The sequence below is a fragment of the Mytilus californianus genome, unplaced genomic scaffold (genome assembly GCF_021869535.1).
Source record: "Mytilus californianus isolate M0D057914Y unplaced genomic scaffold, xbMytCali1.0.p SCAF_7, whole genome shotgun sequence".
Classification (NCBI taxonomy): domain Eukaryota; kingdom Metazoa; phylum Mollusca; class Bivalvia; order Mytilida; family Mytilidae; genus Mytilus; species Mytilus californianus.
In genome coordinates this window covers 52,599,712-52,621,949 of record NW_026262723.1, presented here as the reverse complement: position 1 = coordinate 52,621,949, position 22,238 = coordinate 52,599,712, and the positions used below count along the sequence as shown (strand labels likewise).

The 22,238-nt window shown below is 32.0% G+C and overlaps 1 protein-coding gene across 1 annotated transcript; it reads left to right on the top strand.

Annotated features, from left to right (window-relative positions):
• Window positions 1-1,836: 1,836 nt before the first annotated feature.
• On the top strand, window positions 1,837-20,852 carry LOC127707641 (WAP four-disulfide core domain protein 5-like). Its single transcript, XM_052212279.1, has 7 exons — window positions 1,837-1,954; window positions 5,926-6,031; window positions 6,946-7,004; window positions 11,049-11,133; window positions 17,333-17,391; window positions 18,531-18,561; window positions 20,611-20,852. The coding sequence occupies exons 1-6, from the start codon at window positions 1,907-1,909 to the stop codon at window positions 18,558-18,560; spliced, it is 387 nt and encodes a 128-aa protein (XP_052068239.1). The 5' UTR covers window positions 1,837-1,906; the 3' UTR covers window position 18,561; window positions 20,611-20,852.
• Window positions 20,853-22,238: the final 1,386 nt, after the last annotated feature.

The following is a 22,238-nucleotide window of genomic DNA, read 5'->3' as shown; positions in this document are numbered from 1 at the left end:
TAGATGCAGCAGTATATTGACCTGTCTACATTGATTTTAATTGGTTTATGATAAACAAGCAAAGGAATATACAAACATGGTACATAGTATAGACATATCTTTCTGATTACGTTCTCCTCACAATTGTTTTCACTAAATCAATACATAATTACCGTAAAAGTGATTTTTATTTGGTGTTCATGTAGTAATATAGACACTCGTCTGAAGCAACATGTTTATTTACATACAACTAGTACTAGATAGATCATCAAAGTATTTGTGCAACATATTACTGGTATGTTACTTGTCATCACCATAAGAGTACATAAGGTGGAACATGAACAGCTTACCCATCCATGACACATGAGTTTTCCCCGTTTATCTTTTTCGCGTAGTATTGCTTCTTAACCTTTATTGTCTGAATAATATTGTGTAAACAGTTATTGTTCCTGTTTCTTTTTTTTTGTAATTGTGGTGATGTTCTCCTTTTTCTTTAGACCTATATTGTTTTAAAATTTTCTATGTGGTGTAGTTTCCTCATTTTTGATAATCATTCGTATAATGCTGGCTATTTTTTGTGTTCCCTTTTTCGTAATATGTATGCCAATGATCAATGATTGTCTCATTTACCTATTATGTTTTTTACCTATATTGTCAATATAACGGAACTATAGACAACTGTCATAACAGTGGGAGGATAAGCTAGCTATAAAACCAAGTTTAAACTACCATTTCTTTCGGAAGATACCAATTCAGGAATCTGACAGTTGTTTTTCACTCGTTCATTTGGTTGATAACGTTTGATTTTGTTAGTTTTGGTGGATTTCCCCTTTTTGAATTTACCTTGTAGTTCGGTATTGTTGGTATACTTTTTTATGCTATCCTTCTCCTGTAGCTTCAAAGTTTCTTTTTTATATGTTTAGATGCCTAATCACAATGAAAGACACAGCTTGAAGCTTATATATCTTAATGTGCTTGGAAACTGAAATATTTCTGACATAATCAGGTTAACTTCAGATTTGGACATACGAAGTAAACCTTACACTAATCAGCCAATACGAAACACAGTTGAAAAAAGTACAACAAACGTTATTCTGTCATTTTAAAAAGATATGTTTTTTTTGTATAAAAATAAACTAGAAAGTTCAATTTTTAAATGGAAAATGTCGAAGTCCTTTTATAACATTCTAGCAATCTAAAATGACGAAATGTCAAAAGCCGTAGCCTTTTTCAGTGAGCAGATTATCAATATTTATTGCAATATCAAAAATGAGAATTATCCTCCAATTCAATTAGTTTACATAAATTTAAAAATCACAAAAATCGGAAAAAAATTAAGAGGGGTTTTATGTCATTTTGCAATTTTAAGAAATGTATGAAATATTATGAATTGTTTGTTTACCAAACAAGTTTAAAATTTGGTATAGGTTTAACAATACGATTTATGCCGATTTGATTTTAGTTGAACAGTCCAATATCATTTTACTTTTCTAGTCAAACGTAATATATGTAAAACATACCATTTAAACCAACTCATGTGGACTATGTTGTTAAAGCTAAAATGTAAAGTAAATCGGAAAAATCTCGAGGGTTTAATATGACATGCTTGTTCACAATCATATATTCGCAACAATGAATCAACAGCCGGCTTTTGTTAATAATTTAGAATACTGATTTAAAACTTTTTGTCATTGCTTTATTAAAAAAACGAGAATTGAAGCTATTGTATCCATGCTTTTGTTGCATCTTATCCATGTTTATTGCAAAAGAAACATATGCATTATATTCAACTGTCAAATAATGACGTGTTTTTACGTAGGCAGTTATTAAATCTATAGACTTTACTGTGACTATATGTTGAAAAATTAAACCAGTGCGGTTATCGCTATTGAGAAGACTCTAGTAATTTCTGTCGAGATTGTTTGCTATGTGGTCGATTTGGATAGTTTTGCTTAGTTTTTGTCATTATGGATATGTAAGTGTTAGCTTATATGTATATACATAGATATGAAAAAAGTATAACAAAAATACTGACCCCAAGACAAATTCAAAAAGGGGAAGTCCATAAAAACTGACAAATTCAAAGATATAGTGATAATCTCAGAATCTTCAACGGTTCTATTTTCTATATCTCTACTGGCACTGCAACATAAGGAGCCATAAATCTTCCCGAGTTGAAACTGTCTTTACAGAAAAATTATTGTTTTGGTTAGTTGTTTCATCAATTGAAATGTTTAAAGAAAAATAAATCATAAACTTTTTTTTCTGCGTGTTACAGATGTACATAATTAATTATTGTCTTAAATGAGTTTGGAATTCAAAGTTGCATATCACCTTATCAACATTACACCATATTTGCATCAGGACATATTCATGAATATTTTACTTATTAGCTTATCTTTTATTTTCATATTATATAATTATAATTATAATTAAAAGAGAGGCGAAAGACACCAAAAAGATTTTCAAACTCATAAGTCGAAAACAAACTGACAATGCTATGGCAAAAGACTAAAATCCACTAAAATACAAATAACAATACATAGTTAACAACATAGAAAACTAAAGACTTAACGACACGAACCCAATCAACAACCGAGGGTGATCTCAGGTGCTCCGGAAGCGGAAGCAGAATTAATTTCATACTGTAACTCGGACGACAATTTCTGTAATACAGAGTCAAACAAAAAGAGAAAAGGTGCAATACGGGTTTATTTAAATCATAAATTCAAGTAAAATAGAGAGTACAATAACGACGAAAAGACTACTGCCCGTTCACACAACACTAAACATAACACTTAAAATAATCAACACCGTCTCCAACATAAACTAGGGCTGAACACGGTACTCAGGACAGACCATTAGCTTCATCAGTAACACTCAGAGTTTCCATTGACATTACGGAACAAGTTAAATCTTAAATAGTATAAAGACAACTGTTTATTGTTGAAGACTGTATACATGTTGACCTCCAAAGGATTTAGTTTTATGTACTTGCATCCCTTAATCTCAATCAATATTGGTTAACTTGTGCTTTGTTCACTTCTTCTCAATAAAGCTGTAAGTCTTTTAAACCAACCCAGACATGTATTCTGTGTGATTTGTGCTACAATGATAAGAAAGGTGTTCGAAGCAATATATAGCAAAGTATTTCTTCTTTTGACCGTTGTGCTTTAATTAGACAGATTTTTACCGTGTCCTATTAATTTTTGTAGGCAAGAGAGAAAATTTTTCGGATAAATGATCTTTTCCACTGTTATGCGGCTACAATTTCTACTGGAGAATGAAAATAGCACTTCATGAGTTTTGTGCGTACAAAGCGCTTTTCTGGATTTGGCTTAATCAAGAACACTCAAACCCAAACATAGCTTTCGCTGCTGGATCCCAATTATTGTCACAGTAACTAATTATGTCTTTTCGGATTGCTCACCCAATTTTGTCAATATAAAGGAACTTTAAACAACTGTCATACACATGGAAGGTTAGCTAGCTATTAAAACAGGTTTGCCCCCCATTTTCTTCGAAAAATGCCTGTACCAAGTCAGATATATGAAAGTTATTTTCCATTGGTTCCGTTGGTTGATATGCTCTAACGTTTGCTTTTTATGGACTTGTCCCTTTTTGAATTTGCCTTGGAGTTTGGTATTTTTCCTAATACTTTTTTGAAAGCGTGGGTTGCATAAATATATAGAACTTAAGGAGCGTTATGAACAAAGGGGATCTAAAACGAATTCCCAAATTGATAAACGATCAAATGCCTCAGAGAGTTGGAAGCTTAGTTTCTTATCAACTCCCTAATTGATCAACCGGGAATTATACACAAATATAAGAAGTAGTGATCAAATACATCAAACAGAAGTAATTCTAGCATTTTAAATATATGCTAGTTTATTTTAGAAAAAAGGTTTTCATTTCAAACATGCGTATTTGAACATATATAGGAACAAAATAATTCACAAGTACCGTTGGTCTATGAATTGGTAATTTCTTATTCTTAGACAAGAAACAGTAACCAATCCGTTTTTGTGATCTGTTCTCTTCTTGAATAATTTCACACGAGTAACTATCAAGTGTCACTAGTAATTTTGTTTACAAGAGAAGTGTGCAACTGGTGATTCTTTTCTAGACGAAACGCGCGTCTGATGTACACAATTTTAAGCCTGGTATCTATGATGAGTTTATAATTTTAATACTTATTCAATTTCTTTATACAGATTGTTATTCTTGTTACTTCATGGTGGTTTGTTTTACAGAATGAAGTACACTGTTTATTTTTTTATTTTATTTTTTTTACTGATTATGTTGTAAATCAGACGTTTGCTAATTTTATGTCCTCAATGTCTAATGAATAATTCATATAAAAATATTACATATACAATAATACATTGCGTCGTCTAAGTTGGTTTTAATTGGTATTTTATAAGCCAACAATAGGATACAAACATGGTACATAGTATAGACTTATCTTCCTGGTTGCGTAGTCCTGAAATCTGCTTAACATCTATGACTTAAGAAAAACCATCACAGTATTTGCTACAGTTGACGGGATATCCTTATATAGGTATTGACAGTCTTCATTTGATATTTTAATACATGGATGCCAAGATTTTCACCAATCACTATATTACTAACAGCTTCTCTACACCAATGATCTGATACATCCTCTTTTCCTTATTTGTGACATCAAAGAATGAGAAATCATAAAACTTGTATTTGGCATGAGCAACACAACCGGTGCCACATAAACATATTGAGTCGGATCTGCGCATCCTTGTTGAGAATTTAAGAATTTAAGAATTTCCTCGGTTTCTTTGTTTGGTTTCTTTGTGCTTGGTCTTTAATTTGTTTTTTGGATACTGTTGTTGGGTTTATTACGCCGTTTTTGGTTTCCCGTATTAATGTAAGTTTACATCACTCTTTTTTCATGAATGAATTTTATAAATTGATACCAAACAAATGCCAGTATATACATTCAATTTCAAATCACTTTGATTAACTTGAATAATTGAACACCGTGAACAGATTTATGTATATGCATGATCTCAGAACTACATTAAGTAAAACATCCCTTTTGTTTTCAGAAATTAATATTAGCTATTGGTCTTTCGGTTATATATCCCCCCTGAAAATAATCCTATACATTTTTTTAACTTCGTAAACATGATATTTTATTACTTTTTGTTCGTAAGTTTCTGTTTAATATTTCTATGTAGCAATAAAGAAGTAAAGGTTCAAGTTGATTGTTCGATTTCACTTCTTTTCGGCCAGTTCACATAAAAAATATTTTCATATTCAAATAAATATTTCAAAGTATATTCTATTTTTTTTTAGAAATAATTCGTTCATCTCATGATCAATGATAATTTTAAAATAGGTAGGCATTATATTTGTCAATATCATTTCACCGAGCGTTCGCGAAATGGAAAATGAAAGTATAAATAAAGGCAACAGTGGTATACCGCTGTTCGAAACTCATAAATCGATAGAGATAAAAACAAATCCGGGTTACAAACTAAAACTGGGGAAACGCACCAAATATAAGAGAACAACGACACATGAGGCATGAAATGAATGCATTTTTGTGTATTCTCAAGGGACAGTTCAGAACGTTTGTACTTCGAAGTGGTCAGAGAAGACATTTCATTTCGAATTAGATATGATGAGGCAAAGACGTTCTCGAAACCCAAACGCTTCACTGTTTAAATGTATGCAAATACACAAAGACTTGCATCAAAAATGATTTATTAAATTTCCTAGCCAGCAACACCAACAGAAATGTTAATTTTGATCTCCGGTGACATTCAAACTGCAATTGATGTTGATATTTTAATTGTGAGCCAATGCATGTAAATCCCATGTTTGATAGGAATCAACAATAATAGTCTTTTATTCAATAGAATAATCGATTTATCAAGAATTCTGGTCATATTCACCAATTTATTTTAGACTCAGACAGTACATGGCGTTTGTCCCCCTTTAGTGAATCCTATCACAGATTGTTCATTAGCTAAAATTAGTTCCAATTGCTTTGGCGAAGACTCAGATTGTGAAGGTATATATTACTGTATTATTAATTACAAATTAAGAATAATTCAAAGCCCAAATTAGAATTATGTTAAAAAATAATTTGAAATTAATTTAATTGTTGATGAATTAGTTGACAAAGGAGAGGTAAAACATTCGAAGAGTTCAATCAAAAACTCTAACGACAAAAAGACGAACAATATCTCATAAAACACAATACAGAAAACTGAAGATTTAACAAAACGAACCTCTCTGGACAATTTTCTTTTTGATACGGAGAACGTATTCCCATAGCAACATTTTAAACCAGTTAAAAAACTCCCTTACACTAATGTCATTATCGCGATATACATTAAGAGAGAATTGACATTGTTTTATGTTAACTGCGTGAAGCCCTCAGGGTTCAAGAATGTCCATTTGTGGCTTTTGTTGTCTTTCGAAATGTAAGACTGTTTTCGAAACATGTCTGTTTTATTGTGTCAACTGTAAAACCCTTAATCTAACCTGCATAATTAAGTTGTTACATTCCGCTGCATTACATTTATATGTTAGGAGGACATTCGTAACCAAAGCAAAAGTCTAACTAATAATAAATCTATATTTATATCGACTTTCAGATACCAAATTATTCTTTTTTGGTCAAACATTTTAAATATGTAGAATTTACAAGATTGTATCCACATTGTCTGAAAATAGGAATATAACAAAAGTACCAAAAAAAAAAAAAAAAAAAAAAAACTACAAGGAAAATTCAAAACGAAAAGTCTTCATCAAATGGCAAAATCAAAAAAGCAAACACAGCAAACGAATGAAAAACAACTGTCTTATTCTTAAGTGCAGTTACCTAAATATATCAAAGACTTTTCATTTCAAAACTATTTTAGTAAAACGAATATTGAATGTCATTGCTATGTAATGAAGATATTTTTTAATTGTTTGTAGATGGTATGAAATGCTGTCCAACAGACTGTGGATCAAACAATTGCAAAAATCCTCTACTGGTAAGCTTTCTTTGTGAATTTGTACTATGTTTATGGATGCGCAATACTAGAATACACAGATATCATTCTTGACTCTTAACATGCATCATCTAATTAGGCAAACTGCTATATATAATAACACAGTACATGATGTATAGTGGCAAGTAAATGGTGTACCTTTCAGATCAACTATTTTGTCTGTCGTAAAGGATGATAATGTTAATTACCATGCCGCCAAATCAAATTTTAATTTTATTATACACGTCTAAACATGTGACAACTTTATGACAGACATTCTCCATCGGATAACGCGTGGTTATACAGGACTAACACCATATATATATAATTCGTTTCAAATTTAGCCCAAAAATGTTAGATCTTCAAATTTGCGTTAGCAAATTGTTGTTCTTCCCTCAGCGGGATTCGATCCCAAGCGTCTGTGACATCGTGGAAACACCACCTGCACCGTTTCCGGCGCCCTATATATATATATATATAAATTGCCTAACAATGTAATTTTAACACACTATTGAGTATGTAAATATTAAAATATTAAAAATATTATTTATTTAATTACGAAATATGTTGTTGAAGTAACGTACAATTGCAACGTCCTTTTGGTAATATTACAGAGATATTAAGGACGATATATATTATATATATAAAGGGCTTTTAGTAACTTCAAATTTGCACAAAGCTTATAAACGTATATAGAAATCAAGAAACAATTCAAGAAATAAATTAAATAAGTTTTCAAATATTATGACGTATTAATAACTTCATATTTTTAATCAATAATTAGTATTAAGTTTGTTGTGCTCATACTTAACATTTTCAAAATCTGTATACACTTCATTAAGCACAAATTACACCCAAAAGAGGGCCAAAGGCGTAATAACAATTACATGTATAAACACCAATATAATGATGACAAATACATAAAAATAAAACAAAATATTAAACACTCAACACAACAAATGACCTCAAGTGCCCCCTGTCCTCAGTTCCATAGACTGTTTAATAAAGTAGCCTAAATATTTCACTTGCTAAGTTTTCTTGTACCAAGGCTAGGGTATGCCAAATAAAATTTTTGTTTATGTTCAGTTTTTTATATCCTTAAACAAAAGAAGTTTACTATTTTGATCAAGAGATGATATCTTATTGTCGTATATTTCTTTATAGCTTTGCTAAAGTTCATTTTTATATTATCTTTAAATAAGATTCTTACAGGCTCTGTATTTGGTTTTAGATGATTCATCTTTGGATTTGCTAATATTATTGTCGGACCTAATGTGATTTACATATGAGTACCATAAGTATATACCTTGATCATGAAGTGACTTTTAAAGGGAATAACACCCTTTAAGTAAATCAGATGAGTTTTCATTCAAAAGTCGGTCTTCATAAAAACGTGACTGTGTGGCAATGAAACAATAAAAGGAGAATCCTCTTATTCTGATATAGAGGCAATATAACTAGCACATTTCTTCATTCCAAGTGCAAATTTACAAAACTTATTGTGATTTTTTTCTGGGGACTCTATAAAATTGAGTCTATCCAAAGGAAATATTTTTTCTGGCTCAAGCAATTGCACCATAGTATGATCTGTACACATCAATATACCAAATTTCACAATTATATGTAAGAATAGGACGAACTAGAGAATCAAATAAATGAACAGATCAATTTGCTGGCTATTGGTACAGACCACGTGTATAGCTTTTGATAGAGTACATAACTTTAAGAGCTTTTTTCGAAAGTGATTCAGCAGATGACAATAAATTTCCATTTTGTGAGTGCAAGTTGCCTAAAAACTTAAATTCATTTACTGATTCTAGAACAGTGTGCATGCAATTAAATATTGTATTTTGCGTCTTTTTATGACGACGACCAAGCACCATAGTCTTTTTTTTCAATTAACAGTTAGTTGCCATTTATCACAGTAAGAAGAAAATTTATCTAAGCTTTCCTTAAGACCTCCTTTTGATTCTGACATTATCAATAAATTATCTGCAAACATTAAACTTCCAATAACAGAACTTATTGATTATCATTTATGAAACACAAAAAGAAAATTATGGAAAAGTACAAAATTGGAAATTGTCACCATTCCGTTTGCAATAGTAGTCCAAGCAATGCTAACATAATTTTAATATGTTTTTAATTCTTTATTTGTATCATATTTTAAGCATAACTACTATGACCTTATCGCCGCTACTAGTTTGTTGTAATTCTGATGAAACTGACAATTTGTAAGGCGTTTTTATATAAACCGGGGCAGTGATTTAGCATGTTCCATACAATTATTCTTTTAAATTTTATAGAAGTTTTCTATATCATTAGCAGAACATTAGAGAGGTCAATGCTCGAATAATCTTCTTGAATGCAAGATCTAATATTTCCAATATACGTATTGAATTTAAATGAGATGTATGAATTGAAATTTTATTCCATAGAAATATTGAGGATTTAATCAGTAAATTTAATCAGACCGTGATTAATTCTTTAACTTATGATAAGAAATGATAGAAAAAGGCAAAGATACCAAAGTGATATTCAGAAGTCAAAAACGAATTGACAATGCCATGGTAAAAACCGAAAAACGACCAAATTACGACGAACAACAGTAAACAAAACACAACATAGAAAACAAGAGACTGAGAAACACGAACCCGACCAAAACAGGGGGATCTCAGGTGCTCTGGAAGGATAAGCAGATCCTGATCCACGTGTGGCATTCGTCGTGCTGCTCATGTATCGTTATGGAATATCTGTTTCACAGATAACAACGGATATGTTCCAAACTGTCGTAACCACAATCCCGTCCTCTTTTACTCGAATGTGACCTACCGAATCAGACTTATCATCGGATTTGTACTTACATGAGCAACATGACGGATGCCACATGTGGAGCAGGATCTGCTTACCCTTCCGGATTACCCCGGTTTGTTGGTTGGTTCGTGCTGCTCAGTCTTTGGTATTTTTCTTTTTTTTGCAATGGCGTTTTCAGTTTAAGTTCGACTCATTAGTTTTAATGTCTCTTTGGTATCTTTCGCCTCTCTTTTACAAAGTTCTTTAAATTCTCTTTCAGATATATTGGTGTTGTTCTGTCACTCAATAACCCACATTTGATTGAGTACTTGCATATAATATAACCCAATTTGAGATAAAGAACACTACCGAAAGTAGAAGGTCTGTTTCATATCTGGGCCTGTTCTTTAATATCAACACAGATGAATAATTCAAATTAGAATCTATGACAAACGTGATGATTTAAACTTTCCAATTGTCTTTCCATTTCTCAGCAGTAACATACCTTCTGCTCAATCGTATGGTGTTTATATCTTAGTTCACGCTCGTAAATTCTCACACTTACTTTATCAACAGAGGTGTGCTCATTACACATAAAACTGCTCCAACTGAGTTCTAAGGAAGACAACTGAAATCGACACTACATAAATTTTTAAGTGACCATCACTAAACGATACAAATTGTCGGTGTTTCAACTCACTAGTGACATGGTCTCGCGGTCTTTGAGTTTTAGTTACTAATATAGTTGTTTGATCTGTAATTTTACTGATTTTTTCCTATTTCTGATTTTGACATTTGAGTGAACATGGAATCGCATGGCGGTTGGTTCATGCGCGGTAGGTAACGCTTATCATGCCGACGTTCATTGTCTTGCACATTTTGCTCCTTTCGGTGTTTATACGATTATCTCAGGGTTTTTTTATATTGTCTTGATGTGTCTGTATTTAATTGATTTACGAAATTTGAACATTGATGATAAGAAGAAAAGTACTTTTCAATTATAGATACGATCCGGGTAAACTTATCAATCCTTTTTATTATATTTTGGAATACATTCATCAATTTAATTTGATAAGCAAGACTGACAGACACAGATAAGAAGACCAAACAGTACAAAGATACAAAAATACTGCTATGTTATCATAAATCGTCTAACCCTTTAGTAGATAAAATGTAGGTACTCTAACAGTATTTTTCCATGAATATTGAGTTGTTATTCCAACAAAAATAATCATCTAATAACGATTCTCATAGATACAACTACCGGGATGTCCAGTTGATGACTTCGTTTGCTTTAGATATCAACAACTGTGTAACTCAGATCAGGACTGTAATACAGGTAAATATAAATATTGCTTTTTCTTCTTTTTGAAAACAAAATATAAGTTTATCAAATATGATATAATCATTTACAAGCCACTGCGAGTTTCTACAATCTGTAGAAGTAAAGGTTGTTTTTACACCATAATATCTTCAGGAATGGTAAATGAATGCCATTAAGATCTGCTATTTATACCAGATAACATTTTATCTCCGATTAGTTTTTGTTAGTATAAAGACGAATCGACATTGACGTGCCCATGGAATGACACGTGATATTCCAGTAAAGAGAACAATTGTTTTTTTAAGATAATAACACTCATAGAAAGTAATGGGAATCAATAGTGAATTAACTATTCTGATAATTACCAGATCGCACCCCTGTTCTTGTCCAGCATCTGTTTGTTGAAATTGATGCACGTGTTGGACGCTTTGAAATCTAATAACGATCAATACCAATATTAAAACGATTTATTTGGTGTATGAAATTAGCTCATATTTTACACCTAGATAATTCGGAAATATTTTTTTTGATTGGATTCATTTTTTTTGAAGATTTGATTTTCATCCCTCTTTGAATGATATATTGATTGTTGATTGCTTAACGTCGGGTCATAATCCACCTTGAAAAACACGAAATAAATGTAGAAAAATTAATGATACTTAAAATAGTAAAGAGTTATATGTGGTATGTAAAACAGTGTCATTCTCCAGTTGAGGGCAAAAATTGTCAATGTGCAAGAGAGGGACATAAGATACCAGAGGGACAGTCATACTCATAGATCGAAAACAAACTGACAACGCCATGGACAAAAATAAAAAAAGACAAAAAGGCAATTTAATCGCAATTCATTATTTCAAATGTATACAGTTAAATAACTTTAAAGTTTTTTTCTTTGATTTAACGTGTCTATTGTTAAAGACCATAGCTTTGCCTCTAGATGTCTTTTACTTTTCAGTTGACGTCTGACTGACGTAAACACGACATCTATTTTATTAATAGAATTTAATGTTCTGAAGGGGCTTTTTTGATTCACTTTCATTTGTAATAATTAAAGTCTAATTCGCCAGGTCACATTCGTTAAAAATGGGACGGGAATGTAGTTGACAATGGGAACATATCCGGTATCATCTGTGAAACGGATATTCCATAACGTTCAACCAACTCGTGATGGCGTCCGTAAAATTTATGAAGGGATGATTTCAAATTTATTAAATGGAACTCTTGGTTAAATAGCTTCCTTGTGAGCAGCATCCCTCTATCACGGAAATCATGACAGGAAATACAAGCCCTGGAATATCGTATCAACTGGGAGTTATATAATCCGTATACAAGCGCTGCTGGAATGTTGCTACATAGAAATGGAAAGTTCACAATTGGGAAGCTGAAATCATCCCTTTGTCGTAAAGTTTTGTTTTCAACCGACCGTCATTGTCAATTTCTAGATGTAAGTCAAGATATGAGGTAGACTTAGTACTCAATATATTGTCTAAAGGACACGACTTAGACACTGTGTCTAAACTACCCCGGCAAAAAATGTTTGGACTCGATGGTATCTAATATCCGGCACGGTGACGGAACATCAATAGACAGAGAAAAGGTAGTTTTCTGATTTTTTAATTGTTATTTTTATGATATCGAAGAATATATATACATACATAACTATTTTCTATTTTAAGATGTAATATTTTCTACAACCGTTCTAGATTAACGGAGAAATAAGTAAAAATGCACGTCAAAATGACGAATTGAGTGAACCTTGCTTCGAATTTGTTTAATTTCTCGTTAAATTGTTCACACGGTTCGGAAAGAAAGGTACGGAAAGAAAGATATTGACATGGAGATTGCAAAACTAGTCATTTTGAGCACCTCAATACTTGTATTTCTGTGTATGGAACGAAAGAAATGGTTCATGTCAAAACGGAAGCACCCGGTTTGGTCAATGTTGTTTACTACACAATGACACGGTTTTGTCTATGTATAGAACCAGGTTTTGTTTATTTGATGAAAAGCAACGTTTACACTGGTACCCTGAAACAAAAAAATTAATTTACAAATGGCTGATCATGTTGGTTTTTAAACCAGATACCTCAATAAAGCGTGTGGTTAAGTTTAATTAAATTGTTAAAGAGGAGAAGATTTTTGTAAGATAATTGGCAAAAACGCAAAGAAATAGTAAATCTTTTAATTGAAGGTCAATAATTCTTATAAGGATATCGACCAAGTCGACTTATTAGTATATATTGTCTTGCTGATCATTTTTGCTATATAACTTTTATGCATTGCAAATGGATAAAAAATAAGAAATCTGTCATTTAAGGACAATAACTTCTATAAGAATTCGTGTGAGAGTTTTGATGTATATGGACAAAAGGTAGAGCTCAACATTATGTACATATCTGCTCCAGTTAAAATTTCTCTATCTATAGCTGTTTTCAAATAATAGACAAAACTTGCATCCCCTATGTTCTATTTTAAGCCATGTCGGTCATCTTTGTTGACAAGCGGGGTCATCAAAATTTTTTTAAATAGATACCCCAATGATGATGAAAAGCAGTTAAACATAAGTTCGTTAGAACTTTTAAAACCGACATAAGATTGTGGATAAGTTTTGTTAAATGTATTGTAGCCCAGTAATTTCAGAGGAGAATATTTCTGAAAAAAAAATTAACGGAAGACGACGGACGACGGAGGCCAAGTGATGAAAAAAAGCTATTTTTTCCCTTTGGGTCAGGTGAGCTAAAACCAACCAAGAATTCCAAACAAGATTGCACCGTTCTTGAAATAAAAAAAAAATGTCTAACAATCCATAATTAAGGCTTACACGAACGAGATTAACTAATCGGACATGGCAAAACAACTTAAATTGCTTTTTTTTAACAAAAATAAATACTTCATATTATTTATACAAGAGTGTAGGCACTGACATGTTGCAACTGCTTGAATGATCGTTGTTGAATTTATTTTGAAGGTCTGTTTGATAATTTATTTAATAAAAGTATCACATAAAATTAACATTGTTCATGGAACAATAAAAAAAGTCAAGGTCTGATGAAACCTGCCAGACGCACATGAACATATTACAATCATTAAAACCAAAAAAAAACTTAACATTTACCAATTAATCAAGAAAATAAGTTCAAGGTCACACAAATAGTCATGTGCGCCATACGAGCAAATATAGTTGACCTAATATTTATGGTATTAGAGATACGGACTTGAACACGAAATGTTAACCTTGATCATAGATATCAACCATTATCAGCTATTCATTTTGTTAGGAAATCGCTGAACCATGAAAATGAGGTCAAGGGCAATGGACATATGACAGATAGAAACATCGTTACATAAAACATCTGTGTGCGAGGTATGTTGCACTCAGGCCTTCTAACTTCTGACATATGAAGCTTCATACAAATAGTTCAAGCCGCTACGAATTTGCATCCCTTGGTCGCGCATTCCGAAAATTCCAAAATATCAATGTGATTTTTTTGAATAAACATGATAATCCTACTCACATACATCAAATTTCACGGGTGTCCCTGCTTTCTTTTTTTAATTTTAAAGTTGGTATCAATTTAGTTATATAACATCAGTGGCGAATCCAGGTGGCGTATAGGTCGCACGCCCCCACCCCCACCTTTGATGGCCCAAAAAATATTGAATCTTTTTTTTACGATTCTTTTTTAGCATAAATTCGTCCAAAACATTGTTCGCTTCGCTACGCTCTGCGGTATGTAAATACTAAGCTGTTTAAATTACGCCCACTTTGAAAAAACCTGAATCCGTCCCTATATATTGTCAATAATATATTGACCAACGTCAATGTACGATAATCATAACACAATGGAGAGATTACAGAACCGTTTATTTATACAACTATTAATAAAATAATGATTATTGCATTTTCTCGATGGCCTGTGACTATCATACTAATTTATATTTAGTATTATAGTTACAATTAGGGCTAAATAGATTTGATTTGTAATGCATGATTATTGTAATCCTTTTCTCACCATAAACATTCATTTTCTTTTGCGATTCTGCATGCATATATACATTTATCTGATTATCATGCCTTATAATGAACATTTAGCCCTAAGAAGATGTATTTTAAACGTTCATAGGAAAGATTAAACCACTAGGTAGATTGTATTACTTATAAAGATAACCATACTGTTGTGCAAGAAAATCACATACCAAATGTGCGTCCTTCAATTTTTAAGACCATAAACGGTAATTTTAAGTTTAAACACTCAAATTTACATTATTCGTATAAAAAAACAAACGTATAGAGAGCTTATACCTCAATTTGCGTTTTAACCGTCATTTCTATCTGTTTCGCAGTTAAAGTTTTATTTTAAATGCAAAGCAAAATTATAATTATTTTTGTTCGAATAAAGTAAGAATTGAAGTGTTTACAGATTCAAATAAATAATAATTTGTCATCTGTAAGAAATCGTTTCCCAACGAGCCACCAAACTCCTTTTAAACGCTGAAGTTCAATTATGTTATGCAATTATGCATTTTCTTTCTTTGACAAAACCGGGTTCTGCCTTGTGAAATCTAGGACAAAACCGGGTTATACACATTGACAAAACCGGGTGCTTCCGTTTTGAAATGACCCATTTCTTTCGTTCCATACACAGAAATACAAGTATTGAGGTGCTCAAAGTGACTAGTTTTGCAATCTCAATGTCAATATCTTTCTTTCCGTACCTTTCTTTACGTACCATGTGAACAATTTATCGAGAAATTAAACAAATTCGAAGCAAGGTTCACTCAATTCGTCATTTTGACGTGCATTTTTACTTATTTCTCCGTTAATCTAGAACGGTTGTAGAAAATATTACATCTCACAACAGAAAATAGTTATATATAAAATTGAGAATGGAAATGGGGAATGTGTCAAAAAGACAACAACCCGACCATAGAACAGTAAACAGCAGAAGGTCACCAACAGGTCTTCAATGCAGCGAGAAATTCCCGCACCCGGAGGCGTCCTTCAGCTGGCCCCTTAACAAATATATATACTAGTTCAGTGATAATGAACGCCATACTAAACTCCAAATTGTACACAAGAAACTAAAATTAAAAATAATACAAGACTAACAAAGGCTAGAGGCTCCTGACTTGGGACAGGCACAAAAATGCGGCGGGGTTAAACATGTTTATGAGATCTCAACCCTCCCCCTATACCTCTAGCCAATGTAGAAAAGTAAACGCATAACAATACGCACATTAAAATTCAGTTCAAGAGAAGTCCGAGTCTGATGTCAGAAGATGTAACCAAAGAAAATAAACAAAATGACAGTAATACATAAATAACAACAGACTACTAGCAGTTAACTGACATGCCAGCTCCAGACTTCAATTAAACTGATTGAAAGATTATGTCTTCATCATATGAATATCAGGCACAACCTTCCCGTTAGGGGTTTTGTATCATACCATCATAACATATATGAGAAAAACATAACCCGTGTCATGCCAACAACTGGTTTTTAAATAAATGTGTTTAGTTCCGATGCAAAGACCCTATAAGTGAATCAATATTAACGCCAAAATATGCAATCTTTAATGACCTGACAACAGTATCGTAACTATATCCCTTCGTAATAAGTCTATTTAAAGGTTTTGTTAGCTTCAGAGGTGAATACTGACATTTTTGTGCTTTATAAAGAATATTTCCATAAAAAATTGGATGTGAAATACCAGAACGTGTAAGAAGTCTGCATGTTGAGCTATATTTACGAATGATGTCCTTATACCGATGATAAAATTTAGTAAATGTTTTGACTAGTTTGTGATATCGAAAACCCTGGTGTAATAATTTTTCAGTAATACATAAATTTCTCTCGTTAAAATCTAAAACATTGTTACATACACGAGCGAATCGAACAAGTTGAGATATATAAACACCGTAAGATGGTGACAAGGGAACGTCTAGTATATGTATATATATTCTTCGATATCATAAAAATAACAAATAAATAAACAGAAAACTACCTTTTCTCTGTCTGTTGATGTTCCGTCACCGTGCCGGATATTAGATACCATCGAATCCAAACATTTTTTGCCGGGGTAGTTTAGACATAGTGTTAGATATATATCTGATTAAGAATTGAAAGTGTTTTTAACAGAATTACGTATCCTAATTTATTTGAATCATAATCTAACACATTGTGTAATCTTAATGTCCTGATTTCGTCTACAGGCCAAATGTGCTGTTATAATCCTTCCTGTGGAACTTCGTGCAAAGAAAAAGTAAAGAAGGTTTGTTGGCTTATTGATTTCATTAACATAGGTAAACCGTTAGAAAGAATGTGAAACAAGTACTTTAACTAACAAAAAATATTCGCAAATGTATCGTTCTTTGATTAACAAGAATATCTGTTTAACCTTATGTTAAGGTTTATTCATTTATTATTTTGTAAAACAGCCTACCTATTTTGACCGTTTCTTAACAATCCAATGAACATTCAATAACTAGTTCTAAATCCATAAATTGGAAACACTACTTTAACATGTTAGTTGATTTTATCGCGGATTATGTCAGGCAATGGACTGAACGTGAAATAAAAGGCGTGAGTACTCTTTCCGAATGGGTAAATGTTGTGAGGTCATTTATACAAATTAGAATTAATTATTTCATGGATCTATGAAGACTCGGCTACATTCATCTGTTATGAACCTTATATTGATATTGATATGATATAAAACAAAACAATAGATTTGTACGAGTACTTACAATCTAAGTCTCTTTCCTCTTGAAATAAAATAAAACATTTGTCCTATGATTCCTAATTCTCAACTTAAAGACAGATTGAAAGAAGAAGTCTCATGTTTTGTCCAATCGTCACCGAGACTGGCATTATCAAGATGCTGGATTTTAGAAAGATTTCAATATGGCAAACTAAGGAGTACACTGTAGTATGTTATTATTTTTCATTTATTATGGTGGGAATCCATATGGAATTAATTTCATAACTGCCATCACATTTGTTCCGTTTGAATGACATGTTTTAAAGCACACAATCACAATTCCTATTGGACCCAACGGTGCTCCTCTTGTTGCCGACTGATTTATTTATTATTATGAGACAGACTCCAAACATAAGCTCCTCTTGTATTTGAAAGCAAGCTAGTATCATCCTGAAATATCACGTTCCGCTATATAAATGATGTATTCTCACTAGATAAATCAATGTTAGGTGACTATGCTTAAAAATATGTTAACGCATCTAGCCCTTCGAACTTTAAATAATAAAAGATACCAGTTAATTCTGCCTCATACCTTGAATTCAATTGAGCAATTTTTATAAAAAGTTGATTAAGAACAAAACTTTACGACAAATTATAATAATTTATTAACCATGCTATATATTTTCGTAAAGTTTTATTATTTTCTACAGATTTTAGCACCCGACGTGAACTCTATTTAAGGTAAGTGTGGTAGTAAGTCATAGTTATCAACAGCTTTATAACTTTAATATCGAATTATTCTTGTAGACAAAATACTACACAGAATTATGCAACGTATATTTCATCAAAATAGGGATAGGGATAGGTATCTGATACAAAAGGTTGTTTAATGTAAATGATGGATATGTAATTTTGCTACAAAACTATCTTCCCTTGCGTTAAATTGTAAATTTGCTTGGAGCCTAAACTGAGCTCTGTTTCAATGGTGATATATTGAAGCGGATCAATGGAGAAAGGGATAGAAACACAAATACACCGAAACCTCTAAATATATAAACAGGCACATACAAACAGAATGTGGCGGGGTTAAACATTTTAGCGGGATCCCAACCCTCACCATAACCTGGGACAGTGGTGTTACGGTGCAACATAAGAACGAACTATAAAAATCAGTTCAAAAAGGCTTAACTCATCACATGGATACAAATAGAAACACATCTAACAAAAACACAGAGTGGACGCTTAACTCTATTACATCAGAATGACTTGAGTGTGTAAGTAAAGGTAGAATTTTTGGTTAGCTTCCTTGCTAGCTGAACCACGAAATCATTATTAGGTAAGGTATATCCTGCCTTTTGGTGGAGCCAATAGTTAAGCAGATAACCAATCAGAATTAGTGACAGAATATAAACATTGTGAAACTAGTTTTACTAGTCAGTTTAAAAATAAGTTTTCAATCTAAATTTAAAATTTAGTGATAGTTATAAGCTACTTCACACGCATGTTGTAGGTGTGTTTGATTTGCCAGTTTACTTCAATCAATTATCTTTTTTCATTTATAACTGGATTATGTATATATATGTGTGTACTTTTCAATGATACAATCGATTTGAAAAAAAAACTGTCATATCTGTATTAAATATATCTTTGCGTTTGATTTGTATTTTCGGGGAAGTGCTACAGAATATGTAAAAATTAATTTAGTGGGTGAAATCTTTGTATTTTACCCTCATCATGCTTATGTTTTTTATTGTATTGTTTTGATTGATATAAAGTGGTTACAATTAACCTTGAAAGCGTTTGGAATTACAAAAAAAAAATACTGAACTGAAATTATGAACTATGGAAAGAATTCAAGCATAAATCAAGCTAAAACTGATCATTACCTTGAAATCTCATTCTAAATGATTCCGTTCTATTCTCTATGAATAAAGAATTAATGCATTTATTGTTTGCTTTATGTCCATTTGCAAACACTTCATGCATTTTAAGATCAACACATGTGATCGAATTATTATAGTGATAAAGTTTTGACATTTGAACATTAACATTTACATGAACATACGCTTTATTTTAAGAAAACTGTTGTCGGGTAATTAATATTGATCAACCCATAAAGGTTATTAAATCCCATATGGATAAAAAAAAAAGTGAGACTTAAGAAAAGAACGATTATAATCAGTTAAACTTTCATTGTTAAGTCCACTCCGTCCAACTTTCATTTTTCCTTTCATCCCACTTATGTATTTATTTCTGCTGCTGAATTGCTTGACATTATTTGTTTAATTTTCACAGATATGTTTACAGTACACTCGGACAAGTAAAAAACATTGAAAGGTGTCCAAAAGTACATAAATATTAATTCGAGTTGATTGACGACTGTTTAATTTCAAACGTCAAATATTAAACATATTCTGAGATTCTTATAATGCGCATCCGGTGTAAAAGCCATATATCCGATAAATAAATTTGTTGATTGACGACTGCTTCACATCAAGCAGTAAATGTTACAAGCATAATCAAGACGAAAACTCTTTTAACATATGATAAAAATGATTCTTTGTAAAAGACTAACACACTGAATCAAGTTTTAATTTCCTATGTTATAACGCAATACGAAATTCGACCCTACTCGGTCAAAATATGTTCAGTCTTATCTGTTTTTTTCTCTTACTCCTGAGTATAACGTGCTTAGTCGGGATGTAGCCAATATGAAATTTAATTTGTTTTAAATTTTTGATTTGTCCCGGCTTGCAAAAATTTTTAAAAGATTTATTTCTTTTCTTTCAGTATAAGAAGACGTCTTTCATGCTACATATTTGACTTGTGCTATATCTAAAGTGAAAATACCAGGACATTTGTTTTCTCGAATTATGCTTACTGTAATTGGAAAGACATTTTGGAGAACTTTGTTTCCAATAAAATGTTATCGTTTTCTTATGAAAAATTATATTTCAAACAGATAAGTATTAAAAGAAATTTTTAATCTGAATGTTTTTAATCGAAATTATATATTGTTACCATTTGATTAAATTTACGTATGGCACTTTTCAATTTTTTGTATTATTCAAAAGAGGGACGAAAGATACCAGAGGGACAGTCAAACTCATAGATCGAAAACAAACTGACAACGCCATGGCAAAAAATAAAAAGACAAACAGACAAATAATAATACAGATGACACAACATAGAAAACCAAAGACTAAGCAACACGAAACCAACCAAAAACTGGGGTTGATCTCAGGTGCTCCGGAAGGGTAAGTCACATTTGTGAAAAGGGAGGGTATTGTAGTTACGACATAAGGAACATATCCACTATCATCTGTGAAACGGTTATTCCATAACGGTCAACCAACTCGTGATGGCGTCCGTAAAATTTACGAAGGGATGACTTCAACTTCACCATTTGGAACTCTTGGTTTAATAACTTCCTTGTGAACAGCAATCCTCTATCAAAGAAATCATGATAGGAAACACAAGCCCGGGAATATCGTATCAATTGGGAGATATATACTCCGTATGCAGGCGCTGCTGGGATGTTGCTACATAGAAATGGAAAGTTCACAATTGGGAAGCTGAAATCATCTCTCTTGTCGTAAAGTTTTGTTTTCAACCGACCCTCATTGTCAAGTTCTAGATGTAAGTCAAAATATGAGGCAGACTTAACTGTATCTGTAGTATACTTTATCTCTAGTTCGATTGGATAGATTCGTTCAATTTTGTATTATTTAGTGAGAGAACATCATCTATATAGCGGAACGTAGAGTTAAAGGATATTGCTAACTTCTTATCTTTCTTCCTAAGAAGTTCCTGTATGAAGTCAGCCTCATAATAATAAAGAAACAAGTCGGCAAGAAGAGGGGCACAATTGGTTCCCATTGGAATTCCGACAGTCTGTTGAAAAACACGTCCTCCAAACGTAACAAATACGTTGTCAATCAAGAAATCAAGCATGTTGATAATGTCAATTTCAGAGAATTTTTTGTTTCATTAGAGATTCATTTGCATGAAATAACACAAAATGACAAAAAAAGGTACAAAATATTTCAACAACTACCAAAATAAGCTTTTCGGTTTGAAAATATGTCGCTGGGTAATTTCACGATTTAATGAATTAACATAAAGTTGATGATATTGCTATAAGGGCAACATAGGCAATGGATCATATATGTGGCGAAATTTTATCAGACGCCTTTTTCTTGGCACACGATACAATCTATTAATTTTGCTATGGAAATTGGGCATTTTTTCTCTAATTCTCTTTATCAATCGAGAATTGTGACAATTGTTTAACCACACGCACTTGATTCATGAGTGTAAATAAAGGCAATATTCCAGAAAGCCGGAATACCAAACGGTTTAGTTCCTATATTCACATTTAGACCTCTGTTCTGTAATGTAGATTAACAGCAACATGG

Excerpts from the sequence above, each read along its gene's own strand:
- LOC127707641 (XM_052212279.1), top strand. The coding sequence starts at position 1,907 with ATGTGGTCGATTTGGATAGTTTTGCTTAGTTTTTGTCATTATGGATAT. Across the intron at positions 6,032-6,945 it reads CGAAGACTCAGATTGTGAAG|ATGGTATGAAATGCTGTCCA; the intron begins GTATATATTACT and ends AATTGTTTGTAG. Across the intron at positions 11,134-17,332 it reads AGATCAGGACTGTAATACAG|GCCAAATGTGCTGTTATAAT; the intron begins GTAAATATAAAT and ends TTTCGTCTACAG.